Raw genomic sequence first — 24,639 nt, 5'->3', positions numbered from 1 at the left:
CCAGGTGCTAGAAACGTGTCTTCTACCATTCTTGCGCAGATTTCGACGCAAAAAGTTCACTTTTCAGCAGGACAATGCTGCTATCCACACAAGCAAGGAAACCAAACAGTGGATAAAGGACCACAAAATCGATCTGCTGGACTGGCCAGCGCGCTCCCCAGACCTAAATCCTGTGGAAAACCTCTGGGGAATCCTTGTACGCAGGATTTATGCTGAAGGTAAGCAGTACGCCACTGTTGATGAGCTCAAATCAGCTATTTTGGAGGCATGGGGAAATATTGAGAAGACTGTACTGGAAAACTTGGTTAACAGTATGCCGAACCGAATGTTCCAGGTTATTAACAGGAATGGTAAGGTGACCGATTATTGACACATTAATTTCACTGTTTACATAGCTTTTACTGTGTAAAAGCGAACAATATATGAAATGGTCCTAAATTAAATGGACAGCAGAAATCAATAAAGTTGCTCTAAAAAATTAGATTTATTCATTAGTCGTAAGTTAATCATTACAAAATACTGTACAACTGAAGTACTCAATAAAACATTCACAACTACTTTGAAGTTCAACAAAATTTGTTTCATTTGTTCTAAAATGTAGGTGGTTTTAAGCTAAATGGACACAGTGTATTTGGTAAAAAAAATTGTTGAAGTGAAATTTATAAAAATGTGAACATCATCAACAAAATCATAACAATAAACTAAAATGAGGCACCGGTAGTGGTTTCTGAAGTATAGTAGGGGAATAATAACTGACATGTTTGCCCCCCAAAGTGATTTTATCTCAAAATAGTCAATAACATGTTTTTCGGCTTATTAGGTACCATTTTACATATCTACATGAATATTTAACCGTTATTCAGTGCTGATCCAGTGTAATATTATACATATTCGCCGTAATATAAGGGTTCTACTTATGTTGTATTGAATGGAGACATAAATAAGCATTTTAGTTATTCGAATGAGTAATAGAGAGTTACGCATGTTTTGAACCTTGTTACAAAGCACCACCTTATTACGGTAAACTTAATTTTTTTTATATTATCGATTAGCGTCTGCTTTTTAAGTAATATCAATAGGAAATAAAGAAAATTTCATTACTAGTAGAATTACATGCGATGTTCATTCGGTGGCCGTCTTGCCCCATATGGGTGGCACACTTGCCCCATAGTGTCGAAAAATAGGTTATTTTGGATGATATTTGAGATGCTCCAAAACTAATACTTTTTGAAATTATTTTCTTTTCAAATGGCACAGTGGTTATGAAAAGATGTGAAACTAACATCGTGAGGCTAAATGGTGGATTTCATAAGCTTTGGGCAAAGTTAGAGAACAATTTGCTTAAGGTGGCACACTTGCCCCAAATTCCGTTAACCTGCATATTACGAATTCCATCCAGAATGAGTCGAAAAAAATAAAAATCGTGCTCGATAGTCTTCGATTTGGATTAAATTTTGCACATGTTTTTGGTATGATAGAATAAGTGTTTTCCATAGAAAAAATTATCATTTAGACTCAAGAATAACTTTTGAAAATGGCCTATTAATGTTTGCATGCAACTTATTTGAAAAATTCTAACTCCGAAACTGTTGATTTTAGAGAAAAATGTTCTATGAAGAATTTGTAGTGAACCGTTTGGACTATGAGAAAAAAATATACACTGAAAAAAGATTCTATGTTTTTTTCATGAAAAATTCAATAATAAAATTTAAATTTTAAATTACACAAAAACCCCATTTTTAATATTTTTTAAATTTTTACCATAGAATCTTGATAGTATACAGATGTTTGGGACAAAATTTCATGATGGAGAAATTTTTAATAAAAAAGTTTTTCAGAGAACAATCTGTGGACGATTTTTTAATTTTTTTTTTTGTGTCAAAATTAATACGTTCTGATGAGACAATAAGAATCTTGAAATGATTCTGAACCATAATGATTATATAGATAATTTTTCTGGATGTAGGCATTTTCGAATTATATCGAGTTAGATGTAAAAAATATGATTTAAATATTAAAATACGCCATTTTTATTTGTTATTCGTGATTTTCCATCACGGAAAATACGTAAGTGGAAAGAAATAAGGTCTTTACTCAGGAAAACGCATTATTATTGATGGAGAATCGCGAATAATTAATGAAAATGACCTCTTTTATATTTGAATAATATTTTTTGCATTAAAGAGAGACAATTCACACCGTCTTCAGCACAAAGACTGCACAGACTGAACGATCACTAACATTAGGCAACGGACAATACGAAACACCCAGTAGTCCGGCGATGAATTTTACGTTTGACGAAAAATTATCACCGACTGGAGCGGGAATCGAACCCACACCCCGTGGCACAATACGCCTAGGCGACTGACGCCTGAAGCCCACGATATAATTAAAAAATGGGTACTTCTAGAGAATTATTCGTATAATCATTATGGTTCAGAATCATTTCAAGATTCTTATTGTATCATCAGAACCTATTTATTTTGACAGAAAAACAACATTTTGAAAATCGACCAAAAGTTGTTATTATCAACACTTTTTTTATTAATAATTTCTCCATTTTAGCGCACCGCTAGTTTTGAATTCTGAGATCACCATCAGAAAGCTGAGAAAAAATTGCGTAAGATAGGCTACAGAAACTAGGATAAATGGTATTTACCCTATCAAATGATCGATTTTCTAAATCATGTTCTACGATTTTGACGCATATGGCGAATGCAATCAATACAAAAACCTTTTTTGTACTACAAAGAAACAAGTTTTCTGTGATGGTGATCTCAGAATTCAAAACTAGCGGTGCGCTAATGGTGCAAAACGATTTTTCTATCAAAATTCAAGATGGCGGCCAAATTCAAAATGGCCGCCAAATTTTTTTCGATTTCAAATGAAAGCTATATCCTTTCTCTATACAATGCCACTAAGTTTGCTATGTGTTCCAAGCGAAATATAAGACATATCACGTGACGAAATACCCAAGATTTATCAAAAAATGGGCTTTTTCGCAAACTGTTCAGCTAGCTGGCATACGAGGGGTCCACTAATTTGAGAAAACAGAAAGGACCACCCTTAAGTTTTATCGAAAACTAGCGATCAGTGACATAAAATTGGAATTCTAACGATGGGTGCCGATGGCGGCCTGGTTTCAGCGAGAATTGCTCAATATCAAAATATGGTATGCACAGATAGGTGCAAGTTATTCTTTCCTGCTCGGGAATGTGATGGTGGTCAACAAAAGCACGACGGTAACAACTCATAGCTCTAGCACAGTATAATTTAGGGAATTTTGGCAATGCTGTCCGCATGCTGGTTATTCAGTTTGGTTTAGAAGTGCACTTTGAGCTGCATCAATCGGGATGCGAACCATATGCTATATGCAAATTTTATGAGTGTTTACGATACTTTGAATAACGTAGCTGGGGGCGCTTGGGGGTTTAAACGCATTGGGAAGCAGGAAGTTATTTTTATGTTTGAGATCTTCCAAAACACTGAAATTTGGCCAAAAAAATCTACCAATAAATTCATTGGAATGGACGTCCGATGTCTCGGTATGAGAAAAGTCTCAAAGAACTGAGAGATATGAGGGATAATCAATCACTGCGCATCGTATCCTCGTGCTGTGCCTACACAATTTATAATGTTAATAAAGATTGACTGGACTTTGATGGTGATAATTGTTAATAATTATAATAATTATTTCTGCTCTCGGATGATTTTAAAACTACCTAAAGCAATAAAACAGTTCTCATGAGTGCTACAAAAACCACTACTTTTTAGTATAACAAAAACAGGACTTTTCAGCGCTTTTTTCTATCTATTTATCCCTTTAAGATCCTTGTTTGGACCCGTTGGACCCGTTTGCGAAAGTAATATGTGTTAATCCTTCTTGGACACCGCCTTGAAAAAAAAAACCTCTTAAGAGCTCTCTTCTTTTTTCGTTCATTCACTGAACATGGTTAAAATCTCGAACAAAAAGAAGGGTGAATCTCTGAAATAACAACTTACTTAAAAAAAAAGTGGGAAACTGTTACTAACGTTAAAAAATGGAAGAAATGACGTTTTCGAGCAATCGATTCGATGCTCTAGACAAATTTTCCGAAAATCAAATCGAAACAGCCTTTAGCTCTGTGAAGACAAAGGGTGCCTTCTATCGTGGTCAATGGTTCAAAATTTATTTATTTATTTATTACACCGTCTTCGACTGTAAGTCGTACAGACTGTTACTTAAAATTAATTGTCGAACAAACATCAAAAACAAATTTCATCATTTTACATGGCAAAATACAACTCATTGACTATCCTATTCTACATCGCTTAGTAACAAAAGCACAATTCATTTATATATATAAAACACAAACAAAGGTCAAAACAAACAAAACCTATTAATCAATTTATCGAGCATCGTTTCAAGGGTCTTTAATTATATACAAGGTTTCCACGTTTCATTCATTCGATTCACAAATTCTCGAAATTTAATTTGTTTGGGCCAAGTAAACGCGCTCAATGCTAGTGGTTTCAGTTCTACATTCAACACTACTTTAAACGATACGTAGTCCAATGTGGTAGTGTTCCTACATTTTGAAACGAGCTTCACTACGTCATAACAATTAGATACTTGAGTCTTAAGAGTACGTGAAACCATGACGCTAATATCATTCTCGGTGACATACTTATCAATATTCGATAGGTACATGGCAAATGTATCGCTATCCGTTGCACGTGAATAATTTGACGAATCGGTATGCACTGGTCTACAAGAGATCTCATTTGTTCCATCGAGAGATTTGGGTGACGACACGGGTGTAGAATGTAGCGGCATGGATGGGTTTGCTGGTTTCAAGATTATATTGGCCAGAGTATCGGCGATCTTTGCTACAGTGCATTTCAGATCACAGATTTCATCTTCAATTGGTCGTAAGGATTCCGTGTTTGTGGTAGCATCGGCATGTGTTTTCTCCCTCATCCTGCAGAATAATACCATGCAAGCGTCGCAGATCCAAATGATATTTGTGGATAACGCACACAAGTCGGTTTCAGTGATGCCTACACAGTCAGCATGGAACCATTTGGCGCAATTCCCTTCACACACTGTGTATAACTCACAGTAACTCTTGATAGTAAGAGAACACTTCTCGCAGTCCTTCGCCATTGTGACCAATGCGGTGGTAAAAAATAGTTTTTCTTCGATTTAGAAACGTGAGGAAATTGTAAGGTAATTAAAATCGTACACAGAAGAACTATTATAACGAACTATCAATGATCACCAACTTTTGTACTTTTTAAGCATTTAAATATGCACTATTGGTCGTCCGAAACAGAACCAACGAAAGCGATGTAAACAGGCGACAACACTCACAACATTCATCCATATATAATGTATAATTTGGTGGATTTAGGCAGGAGATCTTGAAACGCAAATCGCAAAGAAAGGAGACTGTTGCGTTTTGCCGAAAATTCTTGAAAATCGCGAACTTCTTCTCAAACATTATGAAAAAGAGAACCCAATCTGGCATTGTTCGGAAAGGGCTTTCTTAAGAATATTATTTAGGTCACTTTAGCAAAAAAGATCTAAATAACATTAAAGCTTTAGAAAAATCTAGACTTATGTTCGATGTCCATGTGACATGAGAACATTTCCAGAAACCAGGAGGGAATTTCTAGAACCCCACTCAGTGCCGTCGGTGCCAAAAGTGGGGTCATTGTACAAAAAATTGCCGCATGGATGCCAAATGCAAGATTTGCGGTGATTCTTCTCACGTTAAGGACGTCTGTCTAATGAAGGAAGATACCGATAAGTCCATATGCGCAAATTGCGGGGGCATTCATAAGTCTAATTTTTGGGCTTGCCCTTCGCGTAGGCGAATCGTCGAGGCTCGTGCCAGGCAGATGAAGGATAATATCCGTTACGATAACGGTCGTTTCCCTGGTAGAGTTGCGAACAATGCTCATTTTTCAGTTAACGATCGCTTGATTAAAAATCATATCCATCAGGTAAATCATAATCATGCTCATTCACAAACTAAGTTTAATCCGTCGGGTAGCCGTTTGAATCATTTAATTTCGAATGTGTCTACCCAAGGAAAATCCTTTGCCGATATCAAAGCAGATAATTTCAACTCCTCCCCTTTTCATACTACGAGTACCCGTTCTAATTGTTCCAAATCAAATGGAATAACCCTGCCGCCACAGGAAATTTCTACTCCACCTCTTCGTCCACTGAAAATTCTAACGGAAAATCATCAGATAATGTACCCACTTCAAGTGATATGTCTGCCTCTGCCTAATTTTCTAACTGAACAATTGAATCTAATGATTGATGCAATGTCCAAAGCCACCACTATGACTGAAGCAGTCCAAGTTGGTGTAAAATTTACTAATCAAATTGTTATTTGATTAAGTTTTTCTAATGGATCCAAATAACTATTTAAATATTTTAAATTGTAATGCTCGTTCTCTAAATGGTAAAGAGGGCGAGTTGTTCAATTTTCATACAGCTAATAACGTGCATATAGCAGTTATTACTGAAACGCATTTGAAACCTGGATCTAAACTCAAAAGAGATCCTAACTTATTTGTTTATCGTAATGATCGACTTGATGGGGCATGTGGGGGAGTTGCAATCATCATTCATAGGCGTATAAAATATCAACTGTTTTCGTCATTTGAAACTAAAGTTTTTGAAACTTTAGGTGTTTCTGTTGAAACACAGCTTGGTAAATATACTTTCATAGCTGCCTATTTGCCTTTTCAGTGCACTGGGCAGCAAGTTAATTTGCTCCAAACTGACTTGCGAAAATTGACTCGCAATAAGTCAAAAATTTTTCTCATTGGTGACTTTAATGCCAAACATCGGTCATGGAATAATTCTCAAAGTAATTCCAACGGCAGAATTTTATTTGATGAGTGCTCTTCAGGATATTTCTCAATTCAATACCCTGATAGCCCTACATGTTTTTCCTCTTCTAGAAATCCATCTACGATTGACTTGGTCTTAACCGACTCTAGTTATCTTTGTAGCCAATTAGTTACTCATGCTGATTTTGATTCTGATCGTGTCCCTGTTACATTTCAATTATACCATGAAGCGATTCTCAATCCTATCAGCTCCACTTTTAATAACCTTCGAGCCGACTGGAATATATATGAAACATATATTGACTCTAATCTTGATGTTAACATATTTTTACAAACAAAACTTGATATTGACAATGCTCTTGAAACTTTAACAAATTCCATTGATGAAGCCAGGAGCATTGAAATTCCAAAATGTGAAGTAAAATTTTAATCCGTGATTATAAACGCTGATCTTAAACTTTTGATCCGTTTTAAAACGTGAGGAGAAAGCAATTTCAACGCACTCGCGATCCTGCTATGAAAATTATAAGGCAGAATTTGCAGAAAGAAATCAAGAAACGTTTTGCACAATTAAGAAACAAAAATTTTGGAAATCAAATAAAATCTTGAAAAAACATCAGAAGCCAACCGGTATTGAAAGAGGAAAACAAATTATTACTGAAAAATTGCGCAAAAGCTCAAGAACTTGCTATGCAGTTTGAAAGCGCGCACAATTTTAATTTTGGACTTCGGGGGGCGGTACCAATGGTTGTAATGTACCAGTAGATTGGACTATGGAATAAAACGTACATTTTTCGATAAAAACGACATGTGCTATTTTTGGTGCCTCTAGTTTAGTCGATTTGCCAAATTTCAGCTTTTTATTACATCAAAAAGTCATACAAATAATTAAGTATACGCAAAAAATTTGCTCCCTTGCATCAATAGTTGCCGTCGTGTTCCAGTAGAGCGGTTCCACAGAAAATGACGACTTTTTTCCCAAATTTCATTTTTATATTTTTTGATTTGTATGAAATTTTGCACATGCTTTCTTTATGCCCAAAAATGCCTTTTTGCATCATCGGCTCGCCATTTTGACTCTAGCCTTACTTTTGAGAAGGGCCTAAGAAAAAAATCCTTAATAATTTTCAAAAAATTATAACTTAGAAACGGTTTTTCCGATCAGTTTGGTTCCTTGCGCAAAATTTTAGGTTATTGTTGGGACTATCTGGAAAAAATATACACTGTAAAATATTTTTTTTGTAATTTTTATATATCGAAAATAAAGCTTAAAAATCAATTTTATCAAAAATCGTATTTGTTATTTTTTTTTTATTTTAAAATGAAGTCTTTTTTTTCTAAAATTTTAAAATGAAGATGGAGAAATCATGGACAAAAGAGTTATGATTTTTTGAAACTGGGTTTATTTTTGAAAATGGTCATAATAAACTTTTTGAATATTTTTAAACTCGATTTTATGAAAGTACGCAAAATTTACAATAAAAAAGGTATACGGTACCGTTTTAAAGATACAGCGATTTTAATACAAAATTATGATATAATTTTCAATTTTCGGTCATTATAATGTAACTTGGAAACGGTTTGTCCGATCAGTTTGGTGTCTTCCGCAAAGTTTTAGGTTATTGTTGGGACTATCTGGAAAAAAATATACACTGTAAAAACAAATGTTGTAATTTTTTATATATCGAAAATAAAGCTTAAAAATTAAGCGTTTTTCTGTTTTTTATTTTTTTATATGTTGAAGTAGACAAAAATTTTTATATGTTGAAGTAGACAAAAAAATTTTATATGTTGAAGTAGACAAAAAATTGAAAATTATTAAGCGTTTTTTTCTTGGGCCCTTCTCAAAATTAAGGCTAGAGTCAAAATGGCGATCCGATGATGCAAAAAGGCATTTATGGGCATAAAGAAAGCATATGCAAAATTTCATCCAAATCAAAAAATACAAAAGTAAACCGACATTCGAATTTAAATGGAACCGCTCAGTAGCGGATCAACGGATGGAAGCAGTTTTTAAAATGGATGTATAAAAATGAAGAAAAGTCCCAGAGATGTTCTTAATGCTTCATTCGAAAGATATTAGTTGCTGTTCGAAGGGAAAAATGTTAAACCTGAGTAAAAAATTGCCTTTTTGTTTAAAATTCCTTGTATAATTCCCAAACGTCTACTACTGGAGCACTAGCGCAACTACTGGAAAACGTGTACCACAAGTGGCTCAAGCGATTTTATGTTAAAAAATTAGTTTTATCACTCTTTATCACCATATAGTAGAGGTTGAAATCTTTCTGTTGTCGCCAAAAGATCTCTGCTAAGGCTTTTCGTTATTTTGTTATGATTTTTTATAGCTTAGGTAATCCACTAATGGCACCGGCACCCTACTAGTCCAATTGAAGTTCAAGTTACTCAGGACTTCGAAAAAATTCTCAATCAAGAGAAAGTTTTTAAAAATTCCTGGAAGACTGATTTGGAAGAAGTGAGAACTGTTATTAAAAAATTCAAAAATATGAAAGCTCCTGACGATGATGGAATTTTCTACATCCTCATCAAGAAACTTCCAGAAAGTAGCTTATCATTCTTAGTTGATGTATTTAACAAATGTTTTCAACTAGCATATTTTCCTGACAAATGGAAAAATGCTAAGGTTGTGCCAATTTTAAAACTAGACAAAAATTCTGCAGAAGTTTCTAGCTATTTTCCAATCAGTTTGCTTTTCTCCATCAGTAAACTTTTTGAAAAAGTCATTTTGAACAGAATGATGGCCCACATCAACGAAAATTCAATTTTTGCAAATGAACAGCTCGGATTCCGCCATGGACATTCGACCACTCATCAACTTTTACGTGTAACAAATTTGATCCGTTCCAACAAATCTGAAGGCTATTCTACTGGTCTTGCTCTTCTAGAAATAAAACAAGCATTCGACAGTGTTTGGCATGCAGGTTTGATCGTAAAATTAAAAAACTTTAATTTTCCAGCTTACATTGTTAGAATAATTCAAAGTTATCTGTCAAATCGAATACTTCAGGTTAATTATCAGAACTCCAGGTCTGAAAAGCTTCCTAGTAAGAGCTGGTGTTTCTCAGGGTAGCATTTTGGGACCAATATTATACAATATTTTCACATCTGACTTACCTGAGTTACCTCAACGATGTCAAAAATCCTTGTTTGCGGATGACACAGGCCTCTCCGCCAAAGGATGAAGTCTGCGTATCATCTGTAGTCGATTTCAAAAAAAGTTTGGATATTTTTTCTTCATACTTGCAACAATGGAAGATTTCTCCTAATGCTTCCAAAACTCGGTTGGGTGACAAAACGTCGAAAGGACAAAACGTCGAAAAAAAAGGTATTGATGAAAACGAAAATTCTTTTCCGAAAGAATAAATAATTCATAATGTGCCAAACGTTATTCACAGCATATTTGATCGACCCCGATGTGAAAAAAAGGCTTGCAAACAATGTTGAAAATTCACCGCTTTCGATGTTTTGTCCTTTCGACGTTTTGTCCTTTCGACAATTTGTCCCTACCGACGTTTTGGGATTCGACGTTTTGACATTCGACGTTTTGGCATTCGACGTTTTGTCTTTCGACATTTTGTCCCTAAGCCCCAAAACTTAACTTATAATATTCCCATATAAACCAGAAGCTCTTTATTTGAAACTTTCAAGTAGACATGTTGTCACGATGAGAGGGGTTCAAATAGTTTGGTCAGATGAAGTTAAGTATTTGGGGTCATGCCAGATAAAAAATTTAACTTTCCAAATCACATTGAAGGCATTCATACAAAATGTAACAGATATATAATATGTCTTTATTCACTCATCATTCAACAATTCATACATAAGGTTTATATTTGCTTCTTTAGCTAAACTTTTTCATTGGTGTTAATGACTTCCCGTGTTGAATACCGATTGAAATTGGTATCAATTTAGATTATATTGTTAGCACTACACTAATTTGTACCGTGATTCTCCCGTCAAATTCAACTCGATACTGAAACTGTCTTCGTCGTACCTTTGCATCCCAAACAGTATTCTCATAATTCATTTCTAAATGTGGGCTGTGGCCTTGCGGTTAGCGGCGTCAGTCGTCTAGGCGTATTGTACCACGGGGTGTGGGTTCGATTCCCGCTCCAGTCGGTGGAAACTTTTCGTCAAACGAAAAATTCATCGCTGGGTTACTGGGTGTTTCGTGTTGTCCGTTGCCTAATGTTAGTGATCGTTCAGTCTGTGCAGCCTTATGTGCTGAAGACGGTGTAAATTGTCTTATTAAATTTGCGGCTCAGATTACTGATGAGTCGCACGGCTGTGTGATTTTATATTCATTATACTGCCCATACTCGCATAACAGTCCCATTTGAATTTTCATCATTTTTCAGTTTTCTTCATGAATCGTACTTATTATTAGTGTACTTCTTGGTAGCATATCTAAAATTGTATCTTTGTATGGACAAAATGCGAAAAAAATACCAAACTATGTGCGTCCCATATTGAAAGTACCCGCATAACAGTCCCACTAGTAGATTACGATGAAATTCAAGCCAACTCTTTCCTGTTATGATTCCTGTAATCTTGCGTCGTAGTTTTCATTTCAAAAGAAAAAGAAATACTACTAATTTGAGTATTGTAAGTCAACTTTATTCCATGAAAATGTAGTTTTTGTTTTTGCTTTACATGACTTCATTTTTTTCCAGAATGCTTCTGGTGATATTGATGGTTGAAACATTGTAAGTTTTTAATTCTTAAGAAAGTCTAAACAAAACATAAAATAAATAGCTTTCCTCCAAGTCAAAGCTATACCTGTCACATCTCTCGTCCTCTGGTCAATTAGTAACGAAATCTCCGCCTCCGGTAGGTTAATCTTCAAACGACATGGAGGGGAAAGCTTTTTGGGCCTACATGGGCATACGCACATCACCACTGGTATCGTCGACTGGTCGAACTGAACACTGTCACCACCTCCACCGTATAGTTGATTATTTTAAAGGAAATATTGCAATTAAAAGATGATAGCACTAATTATAGCAAAAGGAAAAGTGCTTTGGAAGATGTAGTAAACTTGCCAACAAATGTGTCAATGTGCGCGATAACAAAGTAAGCGAGTCCCAAGTAATGGGACTGGTATGCGGGTATATTTGCATTTGATGAGAAAAGTACTCGGATAACGAGTCCCACCTGCTTTTATCTTGGATTTATACAGTTAAATCAATTGCATCAACAATATTTTATTCGTTGACCATTTTCTTATACTGTAATGATAATGTGCTTAGTAATGCCACCAGAATTTTATGTCGCCACCAGCGGCGTTACGAAAAATTTTGCAATAAGGTTCAGATGCGTTTTTCTCGACATGATGATTTTCCAAATGGGACTGTATTGCGAGTATGGGCAGTATAAGTTGTGGCTCAGTTTATCGAACCGAAATGAGCGTGGTCATGATTGGATGAAGACGGTGTGGGAAGCATGATTGGACTGTTTCTTCAGCACTTTCAAGCAACCAACGCCGGAGGATAAATGAGTGCCGTCTAAATTTTCCCGAATCAAAAAGCATTTTCCTCGCTTGAAAGGCAGAGGCTCAACACCAAAGCTTGTGGCCACTGATTCTCTTGCTAGGGAAAATGAGTCGCACCAGATGAGTTGGGGCGGAAAACGAAAAAGCAGACAAAAGAAACAATGTAGATGATCAAAGCGGATTTCCGCCCAACTTTCAATCAAGTCACGCTTCGCTCATTTAGAGGGAAGACCTTGCGGAATGGTTGAACAGCTGTGGGACCCTGTTGCTGATGGCTGTACCACCACCATCAAAGTCTTGCAAAAAAAAAACACTTGGCAAGTAGTGGGCGTTGGAAGAGTCCTTCATAAGATGATTGTTAAGAGGATTTGTTTCGCAAATTTGTACTGTATCTAATTAACCCGTTAACGCCCAGTGTTCTACTATACTATGAGCTCATTGCCTGTCGAATTTAGTTACGATTTTTTAAGGATCAACTAGTGTGAATTTTACCTTGAAAATGCAAAATTAATTATATGAAGCCGTAAGACGTCGATGACATCTACAATTTTATTTCATGAGAACATAAATAATGATAACAACTTCGGGGAAAACCCTGTGCGTTTATGGGTTAATGTAAAAAGTTTGGCCATCATAATAGATCTGTGTTTAAGAAACTCACCTCGTCATCATAGTTGTCGGCTTCCGTCATTTTGCTGCCGGTAGTTGATTCTTAGGTGCTCCTGGAACACTTTTCGATGGTAATTAGCACTAAAACCTCCACCGACTTTAACACACTTTCCCAGCTCCCAATCTCACTAAATCGATCAAATTGATCGCCACAAATATTTGCCTCCCCTCACGATTTACATTTTCACACCCAGCAGTAGCTTCGGAAAACACTGTCGATTTATCGCACGTTATTTACACATCCGAAAACCAAAAGCAAAACAAAACCAAATTGATTTCCCCCACACGAATGCTTCCTGAACGAAGGGAAAATCACGAAAAAGCAGTGAGCCAAAATTAGTTACATAGCCGAACCGCGCGTGCCCTTCGATGACCACTAGGATAGGTGTACCAACTATGCCTACAATATCAATTATGGCAATGGGGAGAGAAAAAGTTTTATTTTGTTGTTCTATCAGAATATAATGTTGATTATTTACAGGAATGAGAAAATTATTTGTTTTTGACAAGAAATAAGGCTTGGTATAAACATCCTTGCAAATATTTTCAAGAAACAAACAATTTTTAATATTACATCACGTAAATGTCACTTTCTACGTAGACTCAAAACAATATTCACTCTTTTCAATGCTTTGCTTCAAGTTGATCTAATTTAACACAACGTTTCTGGAAAATTTTATTACAAACACTTCATTACTTATTAACGTTGCATTGTGAATGGTACACTTTTGATACGAATGACAGAAACATTTTTGCCATAATTGATACATCCATTAGCATGTTGACGCATTGCATCCATTGTTAGTACACCTACCCTAGTGGTCACGGCCAGTTGACTGTTTGAGAGTGCACTTGACCACCGTCCGGTCACCGTTTTCTTCGTCCTATGCCGAACGAAAGCCACGCATCGATATCGACAAGCCTATAATGTGTTTGGCTATAATTTTGGCTGTGTTTGCATTCTCCGCTGATCACTTTCCTGTTCTGAATGTGTAGACCAGAAGTCGACGACGTTGCCACGAGGGTGATAAGAGACCTTTTGGGATTTAATGCCTTCTTCTAGGTTTTCTTTAGCTTGGCTTCCTTTCGTCACTGTCACGAATTAGGTGTGCTCCGAATCAAGACGCTTGTGGCTAATAGCTGAAGAAACAATCTTGAACCTCCAGAACGAGCCGCCCCACAATCGTCGAGTATCAATTTTGCTCCGACTGTGAACCGAAATTTTTCTAAATCCTTTTATAGGCGATGAAGATAAGAGCTTGGTGCATTTCTACAGCTTTTTCGTTGAGGGTTAAGGTGCGCGATGCTGACAAAACACAGTTCCACCCCTTGCTGAAATAGAGCAGAAATAGTGAAAAACGATATGTTAATATTTTTTACAATTAGATTTTATCGAAAAATATTTTTAATCGGAAATGCAAAAAAAAAAACAAGGGTGGAATCATGAACCGTTTTCCTTATATTGATTTCTCTTCTGCGAGTAAAAACATAATCTGGTATGTTGTGTGACATAGACCTAATTTCCCAGGAAAAAGATGCTAATCTGTATTGCCTCCAACCGCTGCCTGTCCCCACCCAATACTTTGAGTATGCTGACAAGCTGGATGAAATGCCCAGAAATATGACAACAACGATGTGAGCCAGAAAAGGCACAAGAACCGTCATTTCCCACAGACGTGTCACCCCTTATCACACTCTGCAGCATCTGGAATTCTTTCATCCCGGCGTGAATCTCACATTTCCATGTGAATGTGTTTTCTCTGATTGACGCAGCGAACGAACGGCAAGATTCGTTTGTCACTCACGTCGACGGTGTCCTTGTATGCTTTTTGCCAGTGACAAGGATAAATACAACGCCATATAACATTAGAATGCCACACGGAGGAGGTAGTGTGGAATTAATGGTTGGCTATTTCTATTTGAATCGATGGTTTGCGTCACGTGATAATCAGGGATAAAACTATGGAAACAATTGAGAGTTTGTTATTCAATGGAGACCTAATCAAATTTTCTGCGTATGCCAAAAAGAAGAGCTAGTAACGCAAACAGGGATTGAATGTTTAGAAAATTGAGAGTATCTCTTACTTATGAATCTCTGTAACTATCATGATTCGCAGCACATCGTGAGAGTCTGTTTATCATCTTCTGCTACAGCTCTGATTAGATCAGGGGGATAACAGTGCATGATAAAACCCATCAAAACAAGCTCCAAATTAAGGTGTCAGTATTGCTATCGTCTGTTTGAGGATTGTTTATTACCGTCGATGGGGGTGACAATGGGTCTAGGGGGTGAGATTGGGTCAAAACGGAAAATTATGATTTATGAAATATTTCAGCTAATAACGCTGATATCACTAGAATTAATCATTCATATGTTAGGGAACACATTATTACACATGATTCATCACAATATACATTTTTAGAATTAGTAGTTTTTGGTTACTATATCAATAAACTTGTATGTTGAAACTAGATAAAATTTACAACATTAAATTTCTCCTGTGCAAAGTATAACGCATGTACTTTAACCTCTATCGTTGTATTAGTAGAAGGTTGAAAGTCCTTTCATTACAATTCACAAGTATTTTCCGGAATCAAATTGATTTTTCCAAAAAAAATTTCTTTTTTTTCGGTGCGATGTCTAAAACATTGAAAATGGGGGTGAGATTGGGTCAAGCAAGAACGATAGTAAATGAAATTGCAAGACCACTTTTTTGACATTTTATGGTGCCGGGTGTTCTCATTCCTCATTAAGATATGTTTATTCTTTCTAAATACAGCATCTCTGAACATCAAACAAGTCTACTTGAGGATTCCGTGCATTGAATAACAATGCAACGCATTTTGACAACTTCTCAAACCAGCAACTTTGTTTTGTGCGCAGCACCATCGTAAAATTTTATCAAATGGATTTTTTTTATTTAATTATTTATTAGTGTTTTCATATAATAGAAACATCTCACGAAAGTACGAATGAGTTGGATCGCTGAAATACCGGGATTATGACGTCAACATCTGCCTGAAATGTATTGATCGAGTAATGTCGCACCGTAATATAACTATTTGCGAAGGTTTAAAATAATCACTGTTTCAGTACACTTCTGGGAAAACTGAATAGGCTTTAGGAGTCATGCACAAATTACGTCACGCTCCAAGGGGGGGGGAGGGGGTCGAGCCAAGCGTGACAAGCCTTATAACATTTTCGGAGGACTCATACAAAAAGTGTGACAGAAGGGGGGGGGGGGAGGTGGTCGAAAAAGTTGAAATTTTGCGTGACATAATTTGTGTACCATCCCTTATGGCAATGGGGATGAGACTTTGAAGATAATTTGAGGGAAACAAAACAGGAATATTTATGTAAACTTGACGATAAATGTTGGGTCTCATATATTTTCTCATAGTTCTTCAAATTTTTGGTAAAATCGTTCTTTTAAGTGGGTTCATCATACTTGTGAAACATCTTAGATATCTTTTCGTCTTGTTTGCATCGTATTTCATCAATATTTTTCAGCTGTGAATGGTTTTGCAATAATATTCTCAAAAACAAGTTATTTCAATTCCAGTGACCCAATGTCACCCCCTCTATGGGGTGAGATTGGGTTATTTTTCATTCACTTGTAGTACCGCTGTGAATAAATATTTTTCAATAATTTTTTGAACAGTTGTTAATATACCATCAAAGTACATACACACCAAATTTGGAGTTTATTGGAGTTAAATTGCGATAGTTATTCAATAAATAAATCGTACATATCCCTTTTTGACCCATTGTCACCCCCAACGACGGTATGTCAGTAAAATAAAATGCCAACCTGCTATGGTTAATGAGCGAGCTCGTAACAATTTGTGAAATATTGCCGATTTTATTCTGAAACATATGTGATGCTTTTTTTTCGCTTACTTTGATCACACTTCAAAATCAAATGAGAGTGAATTCTACAATGCCTGAAAGCAAACATCAAATCCCACAAACAAACTCTCGATTATTTAACGAGACATCTGTTGAAAATATATTTCTTCCCTTACGCCAATTAGGTATCTAGTGCGAAGTTAACAGCAGCACAATTCCCGAGTATTACGACATTCTTGCTCCTACGACGAGTTCAGCTTATGTTTTCTAGAGGTTTGTTTTGTGTCAAAAAAGGTAGGTAGGGTAGATGTTCCAATAGTGGAGGTACTAAGCACGACTGAACTTTATTTAATCGCTTAAATTCAAGAAGCGCAATTAATGTGCATGTTAGTGTTGTAACGGGAAGAAACGACCATCGACTTAATGAGAAAAATGATTTCATCGCAGTAATCCACGTCATGTCAGTAAAAAATAATACCTCCACTATTGGTACACTGTTCCTTTAGTTGTGGTATATTTTTAATTTGTGTTCCTATAGTTGCGGTATCAGTGGTTTTCTTATGGGATCCTCCACTATAGGAACACGTTACCGCAACTATTGGTATAAGTAAGAAAAGATTCAGCAATTTTAGTCATATTGCATCAGTTTTAAAGCAATTTGAACGCTCTTTTCAACTAATCCGTGTATCAACTAGCCAATACGTCGATTGGCAGTGTCGGTTCTGTGACTAGTGTAAAGAAATCAGTGAAAACGGCACTACCGCAACTATAGGAACACCCACAACTAAGGGAACACTTACCCTAATGCTGTTCCTTTCGGCTTCGGAAATATAAATACGCAATGTGTTCAATCGCTGTCAGTATAAGAAATAATACATAACCTCTATGGATTGAAATCATCGTTTTTGCCACGCCAATAAACCATGATACAATATGTCGCTTTGTCAGTATCAAGATTCTCCGGTTGTTGATGTTGGGATGCCTTTATCATGATTCTTGTGGGTCATACACAAAATGTGTAACGTTTAATTCGACTATTTTCGTCCCCCCCCCCCACTTTGTCATTTTTTTTCTATGATTCTTCTGCAAACTTTAAGTTTGTCACATTAACAGTGACCCCTTCCCCCATCGATGTGACGGATTTTGTGCATGATCCTGTGTGTCCCCAACGTAAAGGCTATTTTTCTTTGTGTTACAGTGCGCAATCGCTTAAAGGATTCGTATTTTTCCTTATTAAATATTTGCGATTCGAAAGAACTAATGTTATAAACTTTTGAAATTAACGATTAGGTGTTTTCGTTAGGGCTCGTTTATTGTTCGTCAAAGCTACTGTGTTTACATTTAATGTTCAGAAATTTTATACCGTAAAACGGGGTAACTTTGATAGTTTTTTCGAAGAAAACTTGAATATTTATACATGCAGTTTCAATGAATTTTAGTTTATATTTTTAAAACAAGTACTGGCATCCTAACTATCGATTGCAGTTGATAGATTGCCAAAAGATTCATTCTGAATGGATTTATAATTTTTCATATAATCGAAAGTCGGGTTTCTGTTTTGGGGTAACTTTGATAATGGAGTACAAATCGAACAAAATTGAATCAATTACGGAACATTTATAGGGCGTTGCATACCTCTAGGCGTTTAACGTTATATGGAAATTTCTGACTTAGATTACAAAAATGGTCACAGTTTGTGAAAATGGTTTTCGCTAAGAGATTTGAGACCTAATTCATGTTCTACTACAACTAGGCTGTCAAGAATAAGTGACGAACTCATTATGACTTCATCAAATAGTGATCGTAGAACAGATTGTTTGTAAGCGTTTCAAAAATGCTAAAATCTCACATTTTTTTAATATTTGCATAAAAATGTTCAAATGTACTTGATTCTAACGAAAAAAGCTTTGACATGAAGTGTCATACTAATACTGTTTACTTTTGCATTCGTTTTGCTTAACTGATTAACAGAAACTTTGTTATTTCGTTTAGTATGTGGTGGGTTTCGCATTATCAAAGTTACCCCGTTTTACGGTACTTATTTATTTGGCAGATTTTGACTACCATCACTTAATTGCAGGGTGGAGGGCACACTGCACTATGGTCCAGGAATCAGTTTTACGCGGAAAGATGCATTTTGAGATTTAGAATGAAACATTAGACAAAAACGGTCTTCTACAAAGTTGTTTGTATTAGTTAAGCCCTTTGTTTGGTTTTATTGAAAATTAGGGTGGACCACTTTTTCATAGAAATTGTGTAACTAACTTTCTTATTTGTAGAAATTATATTATACATGCTTCAGCAAAGTTGTAGACCATTCAATTTCAAGCAACTTTGCCAAAAAAAGTTTTTTAGTATCTCTTAAATTGACCGATTTAGAGCTTTTTTCTTGCAGTGACATAGGGTGGTCCGAACAAAACTGGTTTTCTGGCTCTAGAGTTTTCAATTCAAATTTCTCATCAAAGTAGTCTATAAAACACTTTTAGAACTTTGAAAAATGCGTAATTTGGTGAGTGATGAAACTCGCTATCTCCTTCCGTTTAGGAGTTATTGTTGTTTTTCTCTCAAAAACATGCCTACGTTGATTGTGAATATCTCTGATTGGGGCAAATATAAAAAAATATCTTTTGACGGCGTTCAAAAGACAAAATATAATTGTATATTATATCAAAAAATTACAGATGTGTTATTTTTGTAACTCTAATAAAACGTCTTGAAAGTCAAATATTTTTTATCACAAAAACTTTAATAACTTTTGAACTAAAATAGATATCAACAATCTTTTTGCATGAAAATTTGCATTTTGTTAAGTTCTAAAGGTCGTTTATAGACGACTTTGACGAGAAAATAATATTAAAAAAACTAGAGTTGAAAAACTTATTTTTGTTGGACCACCCTGCGATGATTAGGAAAAAATGCTCTAGATTGGTCAAATTTTGAGCTACATAAAAACTTTTTTTGGCAAAGTTGATCAAAATTTCAAGTTCTACCGCTTTGCCTAAGAGCACATACCAGTATTTTTGCAAAACAAAAAGTTGATTATATGATATGTGTGATATTGTGGACCACCATAGTTTCATATGACACAGTATGAAAGCTTACATTTTGAGAAACAATTTTGTAGAAGATCATTTTTGTCTCAAATTTCATTTTCATGCTCAAAATGCAAAACAATAAAGAAATAAATACTATAAAAATCTTCAAAACAGATTTAGAGCCCTATCTTTCTTATTTCAGATTTCTCGTCAAAGCGGTCTATGAGCGACTTTAAGAACTTAACAAAACGCAAATTTTTATGCAAAAATTTTGATGATATCTATTTTAATTCAAAAGTTATTAAAGTTTTCCTGCTTAAAATCCTTTGTTTTTCAAGGCATTTTGTTAGAGTTACAAAAATAATACATCTGTAATTTTTTGATATAATGTACAATTTTATTTTGTCTTTTGAATGCCGTCAAAAGATGCCGGAGGGCGCTGAACTTTCCAATCGTCGGTTTGAAAAGTTCTCCGCAGATCCATCTGCACTTCTTTTAACAGAAAATTCTCTTGTGAGCACTTTACACAAGTCCTCCGCAAAATTAATGTACATAATTTTGCAGTGAATTTCTTTTCAGCAAGTATAACCTTTTCCCATCATATTTTATTTAAGCGTAATTGAAGTTCAGTGTTTTTTTATTTATCAAATATTAACGAAAGTCGTGTCAGTTTGTTTTTTGTAATCCTCATAAATTTACTATTATTATGAAAAAAAAAAATGGTTTCTAATTATGATTCTTGCAAGCAAGATTTATATATAGCATCATTTTAACGTTTATAAACTTCAAAGAAGAGTTCTACCAAGTTATCAAGTTCCAAAGTTTATTGTGGAATACTTTCAACTGTTCTTCCAAAATCTCTGCCGCAAAAAAACTCAAAAATTTCTTCTTTCTAGCAACTTTAACTTAATTTTTTTAGCAAGGATTTATTCAGAAAACAAAAATCTCATTTCTTCTAGGATGTCGGCCTAAAATTATTCCTAAAAATTCACCAAGTATTTTCCAGAGGTTTTTTTTTTTTCAAACAGCACTAGCAATTTTTTTTTGGGTAATTTTTAAAGTAATCTTTCAACAGATTCACTAAAGGATTTTGCAATTCTTTCTTCCAGAATCCATCAGGTATTTTTTAAGGTTCTAGAAAGCCTTCCCAGTTTTGTTCAAAAACTACTACAGGAAAACCTAATTATTTTTTTTGCAAATTACTCCACGAACCACTCTATTCATAGATTACTTTGTTACTTCAAAAGATAGCATGATGATATGTTCAGCAAAAACACGTTTTTTATGACAAATAACTTTGTAAAAAACACAAAAAAAGTTAAAAATCTTGGAAAAAAAACTATGGTTACAAATAAGATTTTTAGGAGCCAATCACATACAACGGCATATACCTCAAAAAGTATAACAGTTAGAAAAATCGTGTTTTCGATAAAGTTGTTTCAAATGACTACTGTTTGACGAAGACACCATATGTCTATCTTAATGTTATGAAAAAATAGTTTTTCTATCTCACTGCTAGGTGGATTGATCACAAAACTATTTGCATCAAAAGATGTGTTTTAATATACCAAGAAGCTTCTCCGAACAAACTATATCGCTAAAATAAACGGTTTAGGCTCTTTTCCAAAAGCGCATGCAATCAACGAAATAAAACATAGTGCGGTTGTCCAAGAGTTCGAATTTAGTTTTGGGAAAAAGTTTGCTGGATAAAACACAAAATATCGATTTTTTAGGACAAGTATAGTTCATATAAACCAGTTAGTAATCTATGGTTGCAGAAAAATACACACAAAAATGTTATCAAAAAAAAATTGCCCAAAACAGAGTTAAATGTAATATATCCAAAAATAGCAGTTTTTTGCAAAACTAAGTGAAAATGTAGAAGTTTGGTGTCATTTTTCGCACAATCAAGCAAATTTCGCTAAATTGCAATATGTGAATCTAAGGCAATTTGCAGTTTTTTTTTTCGTGAGTTTATACATGGGTCGAACTTTTGCCCCGCTGATTCAAACTTTTGCCCCACTATGGGTCAAAAATTGTTTCCAAGCATTTATGCAAAAACTACTACACCTCAAAGCATCCTTATGATAGGCCTAGAAACGACCCTACATAAAATATTGAAAAAGATTTTTTCTTTATTTGGTTCCATGCAACGAAAGTTTGAACAAAAATTGCAATTTTCACGTCGAATAACAAAAAATAGCTATAACTTTTCCACTCTCCAATCTCAATTCCAATCTCAATCGATTTTCATGATATTTGGAGTGAAAGTCTCTTAACTGAATAGCATTCGAACCACCACAACGTTTATAAGTTTTGTTTTGAATTGAGCTAGAAATCTTAAAAAGAAACTCTTGCCCCACTCTAACTTTTGCCCCAATTTATTCAAATGGAAAAGCGAATCGATGTTTGAGATTCCAATCACTGAATAACATGTACCGTAAAACAGGGTAACTTTGATAATGCGGGTAACTTTGATATCGCAAGACCCCCAATATATTAAACGAAGTAACGAAGTTTCTGTCAATCAGTTAAGAAAAACGAATGCAAAAGTAAACAGTATTAGTATTACACTTCATGTCAAAGCTATTTTCGTTGAAATCAAGTGCATTTGAGGATTGTTATGCAAATATTAAAAATTTACAAGATTTTAGCATTTTTGCAACGCTTACAAACAATCTGTTCTACGACAACTATTTGATAAAGTCATAATGAGTTTGTCACTTACCCATGACAATCTAGTTATAGTAGAACATGAATTCGATCTCAAATCTCTTAGCGAAAACCATTTTCACAAACTGGGACCATTTTTGTAATCTAAGTCAGAAATTTTCATATAGCGTTAAACGCCTACAGGTATGCAACGCCCTATAAATGTTCCGTAATTCATTCAATCTTGTTCGATTTGTACTCCATTATCAAAGTTACCCCAAAACAGAAAACCGACTTTCGATTACATGAAAAATTATAAATCCATTCAGAATAAATCTTTTGGAAATCTATCAAGTGCAATCGATAGCTAGGATGTCAGTACTTGTTTTAAAAATATAAATTTTAATTCTTTGAAACAGCATGCATAAATATTGAAGTTTTCTTCGAAAAAACTATCAAAGTTACTCCGTTTTACGGTACCCCGTTTTACGGTACCGTTTTAACTCATATTCCGAACACTTAAGGCCAACAGTGACTTCAAACGCATCTGATAGGCATACAATAGCTGATATTCGTGTAAATTTTTAATTCTTCGCAAATTCTAACTGTTAGCTGTTCGGTGTCTCGATAAAATTGTTTGTTTAAACTTGTTTAGTATTGTTTTTACGTAAAAGTTTGGAACAACTGGTTTTACTGACCTCGAACAAAAGAATCATCACTAGATCCGAAGTATAAAATGGATTTGAAGACGTAAAAATTGAGTTAACTGTCGCTTTCTGATAATTTGATGACATATTTCAGTGAAATATTTCAACCAAATCGTCATACAAAACCGAGTGTTCAGAATATGAGTCTGTTTGGAATTTGAGACAAAACGGTAAGGACTGTTCATTTAAGAAAGTTGACACGTGTTTTTTACAGTAAACTGTTTATTTTCGAACAAATTCATGAGTTTACCTAAAATACAAGGAAATCAACGTAATTTCGATCAAATTCACATAAATTTGAACATTTATTGAGCATTGCTGGAGAATGCTCTTACTTTTCTTTTGATACCTCCCATAAAATTCTGCACAACTTTTTTCGGAACTTTTCGAACTGCTTTTTGAACTGCTGACCACATTTTCTTGAAAAAATCGATGGAGCTTGCTTCTCTTCCATCCTTCATAAGATGCCGTTTGATTATTGCCCAATATGTTTCAATGAGGCGTAGTTCTGAGCAATTTGATGGATTCGATCATTTTTCTACAAATTCGACTTATTCCTTCTTGAGCATCTCCAAAGTAGCTGAAGCATAGTGAGCCGATGCTAGGTCTGGCAAAAACAATGGAGGCATGATATGCTTTCAGTAGATGGGCAGAAGCCATTTTTTAATGCATTCAGTTCTGTAATTTTCGCCGTTGATTGAACCCGTCGTGAAATATGTAGTACTTTCATACCGCAGGAGCAAATTGCTTGCCATACCAAATCATTTTTCCCAAATTTTTCTTTTGGGATGTATCGTACGTCATCAGGAATATCTGTTTTGGCCACAGCGTTGAAAAAAAAATCAATTTGGACACTTCGCGATTTAAGCCAAATCTCGGAACGGCAGTTTTACTGTACACCATTTGTGCAGAAAAAAATTGAGAGTCGCCATGTCAATTCGACCCATCGTTTAGAATTTATAATTTTTTTATGTCAACTTTTGTCTGCTGTCAAAATAAACACTTGAGATCACACTGAAACAAAATTTTATTTGTTTTTATGGAATTTTTACACCAAAATGCTAATATTTAGGTGTCCACTTTCTTAAATGAACAGTCCTTACGGTTAACATTTCCGTTCATCCTCCTGTCGTTTTTTTATGGTTACATCATTGCCTTTCAACTCCTGTTGACCATAACGATATGATCAGTACCACTATTAGTTTATGAATGAAAACCCTATGACATTTGAAATTTCAACTAACCACAGCTACTGTTAGACATAGTGTCATAATAATTGGAAATTGGCATTCATATCCCAAATTCTGCATCTCATAGCATTTTCAAGAATACGCTATGCACCAATAATAAAAAACCGTCGTTTTA

General features: G+C 35.0%; 1 protein-coding gene across 2 annotated transcripts in view; it reads right to left on the bottom strand.

Annotated features, from left to right (window-relative positions):
* Positions 1–24,639, bottom strand: part of LOC5569176 (prolyl endopeptidase FAP) — a 576,755-nt gene that overhangs the window by 476,842 nt on the left and 75,274 nt on the right. The window contains exons 2-3 of one of the 2 annotated variants that reach the window (XM_021845337.1): positions 13,845–14,362; positions 13,023–13,326 (exon numbers count right to left, since the gene is read on the bottom strand). In XM_021845337.1, coding sequence (XP_021701029.1) covers positions 13,023–13,052 — 30 coding nt within the window. In that variant the 5' untranslated portion in view covers positions 13,053–13,326; positions 13,845–14,362. The remainder of the gene's footprint in view (positions 1–13,022; positions 13,327–13,844; positions 14,363–24,639) is intronic. The other variant, XM_021845338.1, reaches the window with a different exon arrangement.

Source organism: Aedes aegypti, chromosome 2 (assembly GCF_002204515.2).
Source record: "Aedes aegypti strain LVP_AGWG chromosome 2, AaegL5.0 Primary Assembly, whole genome shotgun sequence".
NCBI classification, from domain to species: Eukaryota; Metazoa; Arthropoda; class Insecta; order Diptera; family Culicidae; genus Aedes; species Aedes aegypti.
This window is presented reverse-complemented; position numbering and strand designations above follow the sequence as displayed.